The 17,846-nt window shown below is 36.2% G+C and overlaps 1 protein-coding gene across 1 annotated transcript in view; it reads right to left on the reverse strand.

Moving 5' to 3' along the window:
• Positions 1-17,846, reverse strand: part of cfap57 (cilia and flagella associated protein 57) — a 51,084-nt gene that overhangs the window by 1,007 nt on the left and 32,231 nt on the right. The window contains exons 10-19 of the mRNA XM_062038290.1: positions 16,987-17,160; positions 16,573-16,725; positions 14,262-14,417; positions 11,106-11,199; positions 10,745-10,935; positions 8,175-8,348; positions 7,916-8,074; positions 4,850-4,993; positions 2,887-3,003; positions 2,610-2,744 (exon numbers count right to left, since the gene is read on the reverse strand). Coding sequence (XP_061894274.1) covers positions 2,610-2,744; positions 2,887-3,003; positions 4,850-4,993; positions 7,916-8,074; positions 8,175-8,348; positions 10,745-10,935; positions 11,106-11,199; positions 14,262-14,417; positions 16,573-16,725; positions 16,987-17,160 — 1,497 coding nt within the window. The remainder of the gene's footprint in view (positions 1-2,609; positions 2,745-2,886; positions 3,004-4,849; positions 4,994-7,915; positions 8,075-8,174; positions 8,349-10,744; positions 10,936-11,105; positions 11,200-14,261; positions 14,418-16,572; positions 16,726-16,986; positions 17,161-17,846) is intronic.

The raw sequence follows: 17,846 nt of genomic DNA on the forward strand, positions 1-17,846 counted from the left end.
TTTCGGACTACAAGTCGCAGTTTTTTTTCATAGTTTGGCCGGGGGTGCAACTTATACTCAGGAGCGACTTGTGTGAATTTATTAACACATTACCGTAAAATATCAAATATTATTTAGCTCATTCACGTAAGAGACTAGACGTATAAGATTTCATGGGATTTAGCGATTAGGAGTGACAGATTGTTTGGTAAACGTATAGCATGTTCTATATGTTATAGTTATTTGAATGAGTCTTACCATATGTTACGTTAACATACCAGGCACGTTCTCAGTTGGTTATTTATGCCTCATATAACGTACACTTATTCAGCCTGTTGTTTATTCTTTATTTATTTTAAATTGCCTTTCAAATGTCTATTCTTGGTGTTGGGTTTTATCAAATAAATTTCCCCAAAAAATGCGACTTATATGTTTTTTCCCTTCTTTATTATGCATTTTCGGCCGGAGCGACTTATAGTCCGAAAAATACGGTAATTGAATTTAATTAATGAGAGAGAAATTATTTTAAAGTTGGTGATTTAAACTTCTGAGCTGCTTCTCTAGCATAGTAGTCTTTGATCCACTGAAATTTAAGACGGATACCAAATTCGGTACTTTAATAGGTACCGGCCGAATTCCATCCGTACTACTATGGTGCCATATTTCAATACCTTTGTTGTACGTGACGTCACACAGGCGTATTAGTAGTTGACTGCCTCTAAGTAATGTTGTCATTTTTCATGCCAACAAAGCAAGCATTCCTAGAAAGCGCTCAAAAGTAAGGCTCCACTTTTCAAAATGTGTTAGCGCGATGCTAATTTACATTGAATATGCCATATTCTTGCTACTGATTAGGTTTAGGATTAAAAAAAAAAATCTGTTTCAAATTGAAATACCTTCAAAATCGTTAACATCAAACAGCTGGTCTAACAAGTAGTTTAATAACTACTTTTTAAAACCAATTTATTATAGTTAAGTGTTACTTTACCAAAAAAGTAATTGAATTATTAGCAGAATTATTCTTTAATAAATGTAAATATTTACTAAGGAAATTAATTATTGCATTACATATATAAAAAAAAGTCAAATATCTGGCATATTCAGGTGAGAGACAATTACGTAGGAGCAGAATATGCGTGTGTGTGCCTTTAAAAGGCGGTGCCTGGTGCCATGTGATGTGATGTCGGTGAGAGAGCGCTCAGAGAAGGATTTGAGCTCAGATGTGTTTGTTAGCTTAGCAGCGTCAGTTTGACAGCACCCGTGTTGAATCTTTTCACTGGATTTTGTAAGCACTAGTAGTTAATGCTGGTGTACCTGAATTATATTCCTTAACCAAAAAATAAAATCATTAGCATCATACAGTAAATTGTAACAGTAATCATTTATGTTAGTAAATAAAACTCCGGAAGACAAAATAATTTGTCCTTCTGGCAGTCAACCCCTCTGGATCCAATCACAGGATTTAGAGAAAGGAGGGGTGAGCAGAGCCCACGAAGGAGCCTCCTATAGTGAAACATGTGCACGGTGCAAACTTGTTCTCAGTAAAGCATGGCTGCCTAACACCCACCTGGAAAGATCACTATATCTGCGCTTGGTGTTGCAGCATATACTGCTGAAAAAAGGAAAGAAGATGCTGTATGTCTAATAAAACCCCCAAAGAAAAGCCAAAACTCGAATAAATATTGGTCCAGCGTATTTAAGATGGAGGGCATTCCAGGCAAGTCTTGGACTAACTTTTGATAAGCAAGTGGCTGTTTTCCTACTGTTCCATTTCTACCAGACACAGCATTATTATGTAACACCGTTTTTCCTAACACTGGGAATAGGTACAATACTTACAGTACAAACACTTTGTAGGACTCAACCAAAGACAAGACTGACATACAACTAAATGACCTAAGACAAACTGAAATTAATGCATACCGTAATTTTCGGAGTATAAGTCGCTCCGGCCGAAAATGCATAATAAAGAAGGAAAAAAACATATATAAGTCGCACTGGAGTATAAGTCGCATATTTGGGGGACATTTATTTGATAAAACCCAACACCAAGAATAGACATTTGAAAGGCAATTTAAAATAAATAAAGAATAGTGAACAACAGGCTGAATAAGTGTACGTTATATGACGCATAAATAACCAACTGAGAAGGTGCCTGGTATGTTAACGTAACATATTATGGTAAGAGTCATTCAAATACCTATAACATATAGAACATGCTATACGTTTACCAAACAATCTGTCACTCCTAATCGCTAAATCCCATGAAATCTTATACGTCTAGTCTCTTACGTGAATGAGCTAAATAATTTTATTTGATATTTTACGGTAACGTGTTAATAATTTCACACATAAGTCGCTCCTGAGTATAAGTCGCACTATGGAAAAAAACTGCGACTTATAGTCCGAAAAATACGGTACTTGCAAATGAGACTCAGAAGTGTAAGAAATTGCGATATATAACAACTGGACAGCACAGTTATTATTAGCTCACTGTTAGATTTTATATAAAGAAAATAAATATTTTATTTTCAATCAGATGTACCAATATTGATTCCCAGGTAGCCTTTGCAGTAATTAGTATAGCGTATGCACTACTAAGTATATGAAGTAGACAATTAGTGACTTACCCCTTCAGTGTGCAGTACATAACGAGCACAAATCATCTTCACACTCTTCTTCAGTTTGCTGGGCTCCTGGATGAAGCCAACACATTCCTGCAAGTCTGCCTGCAATCGATGCAGGTGAGTCTGTAGGGAGCTCACCTGCACAGCAACAACCCACATCAGACTACCAAGCATTAGTCAATGGCTAAACGTTGCAATGAAGGAATAGATCCGATAGTTTACATGAATAATAATAATGATCATAAAAACTCAAAATTTTATCGGAAAAATGTTTGTTTACATGTTGCATCTCCTGCTGCATGGCTTTACTTTTTGTCTTCAGCTTCAACTTCAACTCACTGATGGTCATCTTCATCTGGCTGTTGTCCTTGTCCATTCTCACCACTTCCTCCTCCAACTGTAGACAGCAGTACAGTACACAGTTAGGGTTGCCATATACCACATAAATGACTTACATTTGCAAGATGATAGACCTTTTAATACTATCTTGCTAGCGGCTAACGTCCCTCCACTGTGCAAAGCTGCTTCTAAGTTACTAGTCCTTGCCTCCATGGCAGCAAGTAAAGTATGTTTCTTATAAGTAGTATCAGTGGTACTGGGTTGTAATACACTTTCCCACCACTTGTGGCAGTAAACTACAAATTCTTTGCCAAGATTTTTATAAATGTCCTTAGTTTTAGGAGCTATTTACCTATCTTTAGTCATTTAATTTACATCATAATCTTAATTTTAGCATGAATAAATATATTGTCTATTCTAGTTTAAAAAAAATACAAATTTTATTTAAATTAGATATTTAGTTTTACCCTCAATAGAAAGTGTTGTTTAAATATTCTGCAACATCCCAAGGATGCTTTATTTAAGAATTGTAAATTGAGTAATGTTTGTTTTCAGAATAAAATACTTATTTGTATCTTAAAAGTCCTGCTAATTTCTAGATGTACAAATCTTGATTCAGGACGTCCTATCACATAAAATGTATTAGCTGCATGGAGAGATTACTTCACTAGTTTTTAGTATTTTTTCCTAAAATCTCGTCTTTTTATCTTATATTTTTGCAGTGTAATGACAACCTCACACAAACAGAAAAAGTCTGGAACTACAGTTATAGAGAAAGTGTCTCAAGCGCAAAAATTACGATTAAAGTGGTGAAACTGTATTTTCATTTGCACTTTAATTTTAATGACAGCTTAGTTAAGAACAATATTCATTATTAATTTACTTTATTAATACAACATCATACAACATAATTGTATGTAATTATTTTGGGGGTGATATTTGAGTAGGGCCCCCGGGTCCCTGTGTAGTGGAAAAGTTGGGCCCCAAAGTTAAAAAGGTAAAGAGAACCCCTGCAATAAGGCTTGCGAACCGCTGATTTAGTTCTTAAATGTAAACAGGGGTGGCTAGATCTGTACAAAAATCAACAATAAGTCTGGTGATTAGATCCATATTTTTTCTAATCACTAAATAGATTTTGTTGTTGTTTACAAACTTAGGAAATAATTCCCTGGACAAACTTTAAGTGCGTGCAAAAACTACATTTAAATCAGCCACAGGCTTTGTTTATGTTGAATTATTTTGTACTATTAACTTTATTTTGCACAAAACATTGCATGTAATAAAATGGAATGAGCAAATACATAAAATGATTGCTATTATAATAAGGATCATGAAGGAATTCTTCAATGGTGTTAAAAAGTATCAGCTCGGTATGACGAATAAAGTGGTGAACAGAGGAGTAGATGCACATAATTGTCAGTATGATTATCCACAGGTGATAATCCCACATGAATCAGATAATCACTTCTTTACACTGAAGTAAAAGGAAACTTGACAGGTTTACATAACTACATTTCCGTGAATAGGGACAGCTTGGATGAATATTTAAAGTCACATTCTGGCTACTTTTGTCTTTGTAAAAATAAATAAAAATAAATAATTTAGGTGGGTTTAATAATATTTTAGGGAGCCTTTAGCTTCCCTAAAATAGGCCAAATGACACAACTGGTTTGAACGTTGGATGGAAAACAATATTGATGAAACTCCGACATAAACAAGTAAATATTGTGGGCTTTGTGATCATGGAGTGCGCCATCTACTTTAGTTCCTGCTTGTTTCGCTGAGAAGATGACGCATGCTGAAAACGTCGACTGTGTAGGGCCACACAAAACCTAGAGCTGGCCCAGAGTACGGTATACAGTTCAGTACACATGCCGAAATAACTTGTTAAAGATTGTACTTACTTGCTGGATTCTTTCTTTCTTCTCATTAATACTGTCTCGTTGCGGCTCAATTTGCTTCTTCAACTCACTCAACTGGAAATCGAGCAGAAATTTCAACTTCTCCAACTCCTGATGTTTTTTTTGCAGATCAAAGATGGTTTTATCCTGCGTGTAAAAATATGTTTTTTTTAAAAAGACAATTTGAGGATATTTTGTTTTCATGCATGTCCCACAAGAAGCCATAAAACATTTTCAGTGTTCAGTGTGTATATATACAGTACATCAGGGTATCAAAAAGTCTTGAATCCAACAATTTGAATTTAAGGCCTTAAAATGTCTCAAATTTGCCAAATATCTCCTTAAAGGTATTATATATGATTGTGAAAGGTTTTAAAAATCTATTGAACTTACTTTTATCTAAAACATGCATATATACATTATATATATACACACACATACGTGTGTGTGTGTGCATATATATATATATATATATATATATATATATATATATATATATATATATATATATATATATGCACACACACATGCACACACACATATATATATATATATATATATATATATATATATATATATATATATATATATATATATATATATATATATATATATATATATATATATATATATATATATATATATATATATATATATATATATATATATATATATATATATATATATATATATATATATATATATATATATATATATATATATATATATATATATATGCACACACACATATATGTATGTGTGTATATATACATGCACACTATATATATATATATATATATATACACACACATATATATATATACACACACATACATATATGCGTGTGTGTGCATATATATATAAATATATATATGCACACACACACAAATATATGTATGTATGTTTGTGTATATATACATACATACGTATATATATGCACACACACACAAATATATGTATGTATGTTTGTGTATATATACATACATACGTATATATATATATACGTATATATATACATATATAGGCACACACAAATACATACATACATGTGTGTGTGTGTGTGTGCATATATATATACACACATTTATATATACATACATACATACATACATATATATATATAGGCACACACAAATACATACATACATGTGTGTGTGTGTGTGTGTGTGTGTGTGTGTGCATATATATATACACACATATATACATACACACACATATATATATACATACATACATGCATATATATATACACACACACATATATATTTATACATACATATATACACACACATATGTGTGTGTGTGTGTGCATATACATATATACATATGCACACACATATATGTATGTGTGTATATATACATGCACACTAATATATATATATGTGTGTGTGCATGTATATATACACACATACGTATATGTGTGTGTGTATATATACATGCACACTAATATGTGTGTGCATATATATACACACACACACACACACATTTATATATACACACACATGCATATAAACAATTTTTTTTATCTGTCCTGTCCAGCCACTTAGACAAATCATATTGTTAATTTAATATCTGCTGTATGGACTTGTTGCCTAATTTGTAATTGACTTCTGTACATATTTGAACTTATTAAAGTGACATACAAGACATTTAGCAGTCATGTGACTATCCCAGCATATTCTCCCCCAAATAATGTGTGCAGTAAACAAGCTTATTATTTTTTTTTACGAGTGACGCAATATGAAACACAAAGAGTAATTTTGTGTACCTAGGTGTGTGTCACTTTAAGAAAAAACATGTGACCGACACAGCTGCTGTGTCGTTTGACTGGGACAAACTTTATCGGGAAGTGCCCATGAGTACAGCTCATGCTGAAAGAAGTGGGAAGATTGCCGTGTTTGACATCATTTCTTAAACTTAATTGGACTAAAAAAATTCCAATAGGTAAATGTTTTTCTCTCTTTTTACTATTTGGCTCAATGACCAGAGTTGCAGGTTTTATTTTGCTTTTTACACAACTACTTGTTAAAAACAATTATATTTGCTAACTATTAATCTTATTTGCCAGTCAAATGTAGTTACTTAGTTAATCCAGCAGATGGCATCATTTTGAAACAGCTGCAATACGGCCAGTGAGTGTGCCACAAGCCCATTTTACCCATCACTATTTGTCACCATTAAAGATCATTTTAAATCCCTGTAACAGGTGTAAATATTTAATACGGTGTCAAATAGTACAATGTAACTGTACTTTGTGTATTTTTTCAATGTATTCTTAGAAATGAAGCTCACAAAATATCACTCAGCTTTTAGCAATATTGTTCATAAAAGTGCAATAATACACTCAATATAAATTATTTTACATCAAAATATGTTCTTTTGTCAATTCAAAGTACATTTGTACTCAATTACAAATTGTACAGACTACATTTTGTATGATGATTGCATGCATTTGAAATGTCTTCTGTGTGTTTATCCGTCATTAAATATAAGCACTAACATTTGTCAAGGATTAAGATTGCAGGAGGATTCTGTGATGGAACGAAAGCACTTTGATTTTCAAATGTCTCATTTTACGTATGATTTGGTTTGACAAAAATGTCTGCAATTTTATAGTCAATAACGCCAATGATTAATTTTGTTGGTTTTTGTACAGTACCAATTTTGTTTTGTTATAAAAAAGAATCCCGCTTCTTAATGACTGAATTTAGGGGCTTTTTGCATCAAGTACACTGCAAAATAATCCTACATGGGACCAAAAAAAGCTGTAAGTGCCAGCACTTTGATAAAGAAGGTGAGAAACACTATTGGATTCAAGAAAGAACTTCGCAAAGTCCTCCCGCTCCATTAACAAAGTTGAAAGTAATGTTAATTTATACATTTTGTTTGTACTACACTATCATTATTCTTCAATAAATGTGTTCAATGTATTTGTGGCTGTCTGGAAAAGATTCATTGGATTTAATTTATCAGAAAAATGTTTTGGTTTTTTGTACGATTTGGTTTTTGTACGAGCTTTTGGAGCGTACAAAGAGCGAGGAACTACTGTACGAGCTTTAAAGTTGCCACCTTGTCCTCGTTGGTCTTTTTCTGCCCACAGTTCTGCCATTTCAGGTCTTTAATGTCGTCCTCCAGGGAGCGAATTAAGCCCAGCAGCTTCTGTCGCTCCTGCTTTAGCACGCCGATGTCGGTTTGTCGGTCGTCTATTTGTCTCTGCAGGCTGGACAGCTGCAGACCACAACCACGTAGTCACACAGGCACAGTCAACGTTTGCACAAGGATTCCCAAATAAAATCATTTTGGCAGGTGAAGCAGTAGAGTTTGGTACCTTTTGCTTCATAATACTCGCTTCTTCCTGCAGCTCTTTGTTGTTTTCTTGCTCGGTCAGCAGTTTCCTCTCGTATTTGATTTGGATGTCATGGATTTGTTTGACTTCATCCTCCTCTGATTGCTCTATGATGCGTTTGAACTTGAGGCTCTGCTGCTCTTTATCCTTTTGGCACTGCAGCAACGAACAAACATTGAATTCATAATCACGTTAATCACTACGGAACATCTGGTACAGAGAGGTAGGCTACTGATGTCACACACAGGAAGTTACAGCCATATAACAAAAGCGAGTACAACCTGTAACCCAAAACTAAGTATCCTAAACAAAAGACAAAGCTAACATAAATGTGCAAAACAAGACTAGAGCATGAACGGAGGTCCCGGGCTGCCAGCTGATATCCACTCCAGCTGATTAGCCCAATGAAGTGCAAGTGTGGGACCTGCAAACAGAAGAGAGAGAGAGGACAAGCAGGCAGGAACACTATGCCCCTCCCTAACAGTATGCAGTGTCTGCTAGCCTATGAAATAACATGTTTTCCATCTGGTGGGAGATTACAGCCCTTTGGAAGCAAGTAGGTAAAAAGCGGCCCATTAAGGTGGGCAGGTAATAAAGCGCAGCCATTAATATGGATCAGGGCGCAATCTATAGCTCAAGAAAAAAAAAAATCAAAACAAAACACCAGTTTTCTAGACTACCGCTGCTCATGTCCATTAGAGGCACTTTTTATATAGAAAAGGCGGCACATTTGCTCCAAGCTAAGTGCGGCTATTTGCTAGCCTGTCTTTCTAAAATGGAGGTGTTGATATTCCATCTTTTCCAAAACGCGCCTTTGCAAGGGGGAGGGTTTTTCTTTTGGTAGTAATCCATTTCAAAAGGTCTGTTAAAAACTAAAGTGTATAAAAACCAACATAATTGTTCCTATCCATCCATTTTCTATACCGCTTAAGCTCATTAGGTTCACAGGTAAACTGGAGCCTATCCTGGCTGACTTTCCAACCGCAGCAATTTTTCCAATAAGAAATCATTTAAACCCAATAAATTAATTACAGATACTAAATACATTGAAAGTGATTCATGAAAAGTATAAATGAACATTTAACATCACGTTTACCGTTATTGAAGACATTGAGCCCCACAAACAACGCCTCTGTACACTACGTCTTTCTTTAATTCCAGTGTTTCTCACCTTCTTTGTTAAAGTGTTACTCATGTTATAGCCAAAAAATCAGATGATGCAATCACATGCATGCACTAGACTGCTCGTTACAACATTTTTAAAAACAGTAAGTGCAATATTACCTGCAGTGTTTGCGTAGACCAGGGGTACCCAAACTTTTTGACTCGGGGGCCGGATTGTGTTAAACCAATTTGGCCGGGCTGTATATATATATATACACTACCGTTCAAAAGTTTGGGGTCACATTGAAATGTCCTTATTTTTGAAGGAAAAGCACTGTACTTTTCAATGAAGATAACTTTAAACTAGTCTTAACTTTAAAGAAATACACTGTATACATTGCTAATGTGGTAAATGACTATTCTAGCTGCAAATGTCTGGTTTTTGGTGCAATATCAACATAGGTGTATAGAGGCCCATTTCCAGCAACTATCACTCCAGTGTTCTAATGGTACAATGTGTTTGCTCATTGGCTCAGAAGGCTAATTGATGATTAGAAAACCCTTGTGCAATCATGTTCACACATCTGAAAACACTTTAGCTCGTTACAGAAGCTACAAAACTGACCTTCCTTTGAGCAGATTGAGTTTCTGGAGCATCACATTTGCGGGGTCAATTTCACGCTCAAAATGGCCAGAAAAAGAGAACTTTCATCTGAAACTCGACAGCCTATTCTTGTTCTTAGAAATGAAGGCTATTCCACAAAATTGTTTTTTGGTGACCCCAAACTTTTGAACGGTAGTGTGTATATATATATATATATATATATATATATATATATATATATATATATATATATATATATATATTCCTCACGCACTAATTGACTGAAACAGCGTGCACTTGCTGATTTGATGTCATGTTATCGATGGGAAAATGCCTTTTTAGACAGTATGATTTGCCTGAGCGGCTAGGAGACTCCGAGCGTAACAAGCAGTAGAAAATGGATTAGAAAGGACAGATTACAAAAAAAAAAAAATAATAATAATAATTTTTACTTTTTTAAAACTTGGGATTTCCCATGGGCCGGATTTTTGACGCTAGCGGGTCATATCCGACCCGCAGGCCATAGTTTGGGGACCCCTGGTGTAGACTATGGCAGTGTGGTGCGTTCAGTGACAGATTGGAAACATGGACTTTAAGACTCTCGTTGACTTAATTGGACTATTACTGTATGCTTAATTTGACTGGATGGTGGATTATTTTGCAGCAGTGCTCACTAAAAAAGCAGACACTGAGTCGCTAACGAGTTTCTGCAAACCAAGACATATTTTATGTGAACATTTTCACCTAAAACCAAAGTGTAGTAAAACTGGGGGGTATGAAACCCGAGGTACCGCTGTGACTTTGTATCCTCCTAATAATTCCTGGTAAATCATCCATTACCTACTTTAACCAGGAGCTGAGTTTTCTCCTGCAGTTGGACCTCATGAAGCTGACTGAGCTTCTCAACTTCTCTGGCTTTGCTTTCTGCAGCATTTTTCAACTGTTCACTGAAGTCGAGCTGCATTTTTTCACACTTATTCTGGACATCCTGGCATTTTTCGTGCTCCACAATCAGCTTGTGACTGTAGGAAGACTCTGTATAAGGAAAGGACAGAATTGAAAAGACAAAGTGAAAACAATGTCCAAACTTTTTCCACTGAGGGCCACAGGCTTATTAGTTCTTAAATTTGAAACAGGCTAAAAGTAACTTTGGACACATTTGTTCTTAACAAGACAATTGTGTGTAGTCATTGATGCTGTCTCACCTAAAGCCTCCACTTCTTTGATGTGTTTGGCAATGAGTTCTTCACATCTCTGCTGATGCACAACTTCCTGCTTTTCCAAAGATGCTGTCATCTCCTGTAAGAATCCAACAATACACACACTATTTTACACACAAAGTTCAGCACATGTTCAGCTCAGTATGCATGCTTAAGAAAACAATTTTAATTATTAGTGTTTAAAATCAAATGATGTTATTTAAATACTACTAATTTATGTTGCATGTTACATTTTTCATGATAAATGTATTCTTAACTATCACTGTTTAGTGTTGTATAAATGTACTTTGAACCGAACAAAGACCATATTTTGATGTAAAATCCTTGACAAAGTGTCTTATTTGCATTTTTGCTACTGTGACAAATACATCACGTCAGACTTTTTATAGCAATTTTAATGCTAAAAGCTAAATCGTAGTATTTTCCTGGCTTGTTTTTTATTACTTCATTGAAGAAATATAGTAAGATCAGTAACAACATTACAAAATAGGCTTTTTAACGTAAGAGCTTTGTATAAATGTTGTTTTGATGCATAGTGAAGAACCAATAACCCTCTGAGTTTGAATGTTGGACTGTCTATGGGAAGTTTGGATCTTAGCTTCCGTTCCGCCCGGGTGTCCTCCAAATACCGGGAGCGCTAGGTATCTGTCAAGTGGATGTATAGCGCAAACTCTTAAGGTGTCAGCACACTAGCTGGCCACTGAGATGTTTATAACCCCTGAAAAGTGATGTATATAACTCCCAAAAAAGTGCTAAACATCTGAAAAGTGATGTACAGTATATAAACCCCAGACAAGTGATGTAAAAAAAATAACTAAAAATTGATGTGTACAACCCCCCAAAAAGTGATGTATATAACCCCCAGAGAAGTGATGTTTATAGCCCTCAGAAAGGTGATGTGTACAACCCCCCAAAAAAGGATGTATATAATAACCCCTAAAAAGTGATGTATATATAACCCCCAGAAAAGTGATGTGTATAGCCCTCAGAAAAGTAATGTATATAACCCCCAGAAAAGTTATGTAAATAACCCCAGAAAAGTGATGTATGTAACCCTCAGAAAAGTGATGTATGTAACCCCCGTAAAAGTGATGTATATAACCCCCAGAAAAATGATGTATATAACCCCCAGAAAAGTGATGTATATAACCCCCATAACAGTCATGTATACAACCCCCAGAAAAGTGATGTATATAACCCCCAGAAAAGTGATGTACCAGAAAAGTGATGTATATAACCCCCAGAAAAGTGAAGTATATAACACCCATAAAAGTGATGTATACAACCCCCAGGAAAGTGATGTATAAAATCCACAGAAAAGTGAAGTATATAACACCCATAAAAGTGATGTATATAACCCCCATAAAAGTGATGTATACAAACTTCAGAAATGTGATGTATACAACCCAAGAAGAAATTATGCATATAACCCCCACAAAAGTGATGTATAAAAACCCCAGAAAACTCATGTATATAACCCCCAAAGAAGTGATGTATATAACCCCCAATAAAGTGATGTATAAACCCCCAGAAAAGTAATGTATCCAACCCCCAAGAAAGTGATGTATATAAACCCCATACAAGTTATGTATACAACCCCCATTAAAATGACGTATTCAACCCCCATAAAAGTGATGTATATACAACCCACAGAAAAGTGATATATATAACCCCATAAAAGAGATGTATACAATTCCCCATAAAATGATGTGTGTATAACCCACAGAAAAGTGATGTATATAACTCCCCCAAAAATTATACACCCCTGAAAAGTAAAGTATATAACCCCAGAGAAAAGTGATGTGCTGTAACCCCCAGAAAAGTGATATCTACAACCCCCTGAAACTTGATGTATACAACTCTCCAAAATGTGATAGAGCCCTTAAAAGTGATTTACATAACCCACATAAAAGTGATGTATACAAGCCCCAGAAAAGTGATGTGTACATCACTTTACATACTGTAGTATATATAACCCCCAGAAAAATTATGTATACAACCCCCAAAAAAATTATGTATATAACCCACAGAAAAGTGATGTATACATATAACCCCCTGGAATATGATGTATATAACCCCCAGAAAATTGATGTATATATCCCTCGAAAAGTGATGTATACAAGCCCCAGAAAAGTGATGTACAGTATATATAACCCCCAGAAAAATGATGTATACAACCCCCAGAAAAAAGGTTGTATACAACCCACAGAAAAGTGATGTATACATATAACCCCCTGGAATATGATGTATATAACCCCCAGAAAATTGATGTATATAACCCTCGGAAAGTGATGTATACAAGCCCCAGAAAAGTGATGTACAGTATATATAACCCCCAGAAAAATTATGTATACAACCCCCAGAAAAATTATGTATATAACCCACAGAAAAGTGATGTATACATATAACCCCCTGGAATATGATGTATATAACCCCCAGAAAATTGATGTATACAACCCACATAAAAGTGATGTATACAAGCCCCAGAAAAGTGATGTAAAGTATATATAACCCCCAGAAAAATTATGTATACAATCCTCAGAAAAATGATGTATATAACCCACAGAAAAGTGATGTATACATATAACCCCCTGGAATATGATGTATATAACCCCCAGAAAATTGATGTATATAACCCTCGAAAAGTGATGCATATAACCCCCAGAAAAGTGATGCATACAACCCCCTGGAATATGATGTATATAACCCCCAGAAAATTGATGCACACCGGGTATAACCCCCAGAAAAGTGATGCATATAACCCCCTGGAACATGATGTATATAAACCCCAGAAAAATGATGTATATAACCCCCAGAAAAATTATGTATACAACTCCCAGAAAAACGATGTATATAACCCCCAAAAAAGTGATGCATACAACCCCCATAAAAGTGATGTATACAACCCCCTGGAAAATGATGTATATAACTCCCAAAAAAGTGATAAACTTCGGAAAATGAATGTATATAATCCCAAGAAAAGTGATTAGCCCCTGAAATGTGATGTGTATAACCTTGAAAAGTGATGTATGTAACCTTGAAAGTGATGGATATGCCCTGATGTACAGTATATAACCCTCTTCAATGGTACACAATGGCCACTTCAGTTCTGAGGATAACGATAAAAAGATGGCAGTAGACCTGTTGTGCCTTTTCCAGAGTTTCTGTTTGCTTGGTGAACTTGTCATGTGACTCTCTCATCTTCTCGTTGTATTTCATTTCCCTCAGTCGCAGCTCGTACTCATTTTCCATTTCAATCTCCTGTAGACGCAATTTCAGCTCCAACATCTTCTGCGACTGAATCACAAGAGAGGACAATGTTATTTTTCATCCTAATTTCCAACAATTGTACACAATTCTATTCAAAATTGAGTTTACAGTTCAGTGGCGCGATCGTCGTCCAACATTTGTCTCTGAAGTTACATGAATTCAGAAAGCAAGCGCAGCATTGAAAGAACACATTGTGGACTTCTTCTTCTTTGTGTAAATGTGCTCTATTGAAACAATTAATCACTTCACTGGATATTTTTTGGTTATTCTTGCGGACTAAAAACGCCTGATTTTGGAGCAGCTTGTTTACAAAGTTGTGGAAAAAGTTGCGATGTTTACAGGTTAACTTTTTTTTCAACAACACTGAATCAACTTGTGAGTTTGTGTTATAAGGTTAACAATTATATCTCTTCTACTCTGCATTCAACACCCTGGCTGACAAACTTTCAGCTCTCTTTCATCTGGATGACCAGCTAATCCTGTGGATAATGAACTTTTTAACCAACAGGTCACAGAGAGTTCTGGTCAATACCACTTTCTCCGACCTCCAACACACCTCAACTGGCTCTCCTCAGGACTGTGTGCTCTCACTTCTGCTCTTCATCCTCTACACCAGTGACTGCAGAACAACACTACCTAACTGTCATCTGGTAAAGTACGCTGATGATACACTTCTCTTGTCTCTGCTATCAAGCCCTTCTCATCACCACGGACCAGCTCTTCAGGAGTTTGTGGAGTGGTATGACAGCTCCTGTTTGGAACTGAACATGAACAAGACCAAAGACATGGTGATAACCTTCTCCAACAAGCGAAAAAAAATACCATAATCCACGGAAAGCATGTTGAAGTAGTCCAGCAGTACAAATACCTGGGTACCATCTTTGACAACCGGCTAAACTTCTCCTCCAACACGGAGGATATTCTGAAGAAATGTCAGCCACGAAAATATCTTCTTAGGAAGCTAAATTCCTTCGAAGTCAGCAAGAACATCCTCCTGATTTTCTACTACTCCTTCATCGAAAGCATCATTACATTCTCTATAACAGGGCTATTCAACTACATAATGAAGAGGGCCGCGGTGTCCTGGGTGTACTGCATACATGATAAACCCTAGTTTTACTGGTTTCATCACTATTTGGGTGATGTTCGGCGGGCCAAATGATATGCTTTGGCGGGCTGGATGTGGCCCGCGGGCCGCCAGTTGTATAAGCCTGCTTTATAACCTGCTGTTTCCCTCCACCAGCTTCCAGAACAGAAACCGCCTGCAGAACATGGTCAAAGTCTGTTCTAAAATCATTGGACTTCCTGCAAGGACTCTGTCCACAATCTACGAGCAGCAGACACTCAAGTTAGCAAGTCGTACCCCCTCGCACGCTCTCTTTCCAGCGTGTGAGTGGATTCCGTCAGGACGTCGGCTTCGTTGTCCCGACTGCAGGACACAGAGAAGAGGGGCAACCTTTGTCCCCAGTGCTGTTCAACTCCTCAACTCCTGATCCCCTACTCCCCCACCCCCCTCATCCTAACGAACCCTTAAGACATTTTCTTATTATGTTAACAGCGGACTTCATGTAGTACAGTCACTTTATTAATATTCTTACAGTATGTTGGCTCTCATAATGTCTGCAGTGAGTAACAATCAGTGATGTTGTCGAAGAAAAAGGCGAACTTTAAGTGATGCTTAAAATGAGCAAAATACATAATAATTAAATGTTATTATAAATATGCTCGTTACTACATTACATATATACTTACAGTATTTATATTAAACCTTAATGGAGGTGTTTGGATGTTTTTTAAGGGCTTTTATAGGCAGAATAGAGCGACTCCAATAGGCTCCATTGTCGGCAGACTTTTGATGACATTTATTTACTATTTAGAATGCATAAAACAAACAAAAAACATGTGTTCTGTCTTACATAAGGATTGTGAATGATAAGCAACACTGCGAAAAACAGCAATTCCCCTTTATGGCCCTGATCATATACCAGGTATCTGCTGAGCCAACGGCACAAAGTTAGGCACTATGTTTGGGGATAAGTGAGACAGTGAACGAAAAACTGTGACATATGTTTTGGCAAAAAACTAATCCTACAAAAACCAAGGCGTACGAAAACCGAGGTACCACAGTATGTACTGTACACTGTGCAAAAAATGTGACAAGCCCAGATGCAAATCAACACACCTTGTCTTCCAAGCATGCCTTGTTAATAAGTGTCTCTTCAATGTGTTTGTTGGCCTTCAATCCACAGTCGTCATCATTGAGGATCCTCCACAACGCCAGGCAGTTGTCTTCAGAGACTGTAAGTAGGAACTGATCATCACATGTGACCACCATCTGAGGAGGTAGAGTCGAGCAGCGTCAGTCAAATAATGCGTGGATTCTTAGCCTTTTTTGTGAAAGGAGATATTCAGCGAAAGCCGTGAAGTCAGACACAATCTGATGCAGGATACTGGTTGGTCTTTCGATAAAACATGTTTTCTCTTGTAAATAATGGAAGTAGAAATAATCTGTTCTACAGTCAAACGGATGCCCTCATGCAACCTTTCAAACCTACCTCCTTAATGTGCACATGCTTGAAGTTGAAGTCATGCCTACCTTGGTGACAGGGCCACCGTGCACGTGGTAAATCATCCACTCCTTCTCACGAGGTGATGGAAATTTAACCGCCCCGATGTTTCCAGTGTCGGTTCCAGTGAAGACGACATTACCAGAGTGAGACACTGCCATAGTTGTGTACGATAGATTATCAACAGGAACCTGTCTCAGAATCTGTGCAACCAGAAAATGAAGAACAGTTCAAAAATGGTTCAGCGCAGAACCAATTACCCACAATAACATATTACTGCAGGTACTGAACCCGCACTAATCTGTACGTAAATTAGGAGTGAAGACGTGAGTAAATATTGGAAATCGGGGTTGCATGAAATAAGCGACGTAAATTATATACATTTGGCCGGTGAAAGAGTTTTTAATACTATCATGGCATTGTCATATCGTGATAATGAATTTTGATGACACATTCTAGCTGAGTCCAGCAAATTTGACAGCGACAATTGAGCGACCCCAACCTCAACATAATGTAAAACGTCCCTCCACCTGCATGGCGGCAATTAAAGTAAATCTTAAGACTGGAGGATGAGGTATTGCTAAACCTGCTACACTACACACTGTAGAAGGACACACAAAGTTATATTCTGCCAATAAAGTACAACATTCAAAAAACCCCTAACATGGTTTGATATACGTACATGCTGTAAGTATGCAGGTAATTAGTAACAGGCCCAGTCATGATAATATGTAATATTTACAGTATTTTGGTCATTTTAAGAATTACTGTAGTCTTTTGTGGCTGCATAGATTATCATCATTTTTTTAAATTTATTATTAGTCATGATTAATTGATTATCATCTAGCACTATTGCTAAATATATAAATAAGAACATATTGTGTAACAG

This window comes from Entelurus aequoreus, linkage group LG26 (assembly GCF_033978785.1).
Source record: "Entelurus aequoreus isolate RoL-2023_Sb linkage group LG26, RoL_Eaeq_v1.1, whole genome shotgun sequence".
Taxonomy (NCBI): domain Eukaryota; kingdom Metazoa; phylum Chordata; class Actinopteri; order Syngnathiformes; family Syngnathidae; genus Entelurus; species Entelurus aequoreus.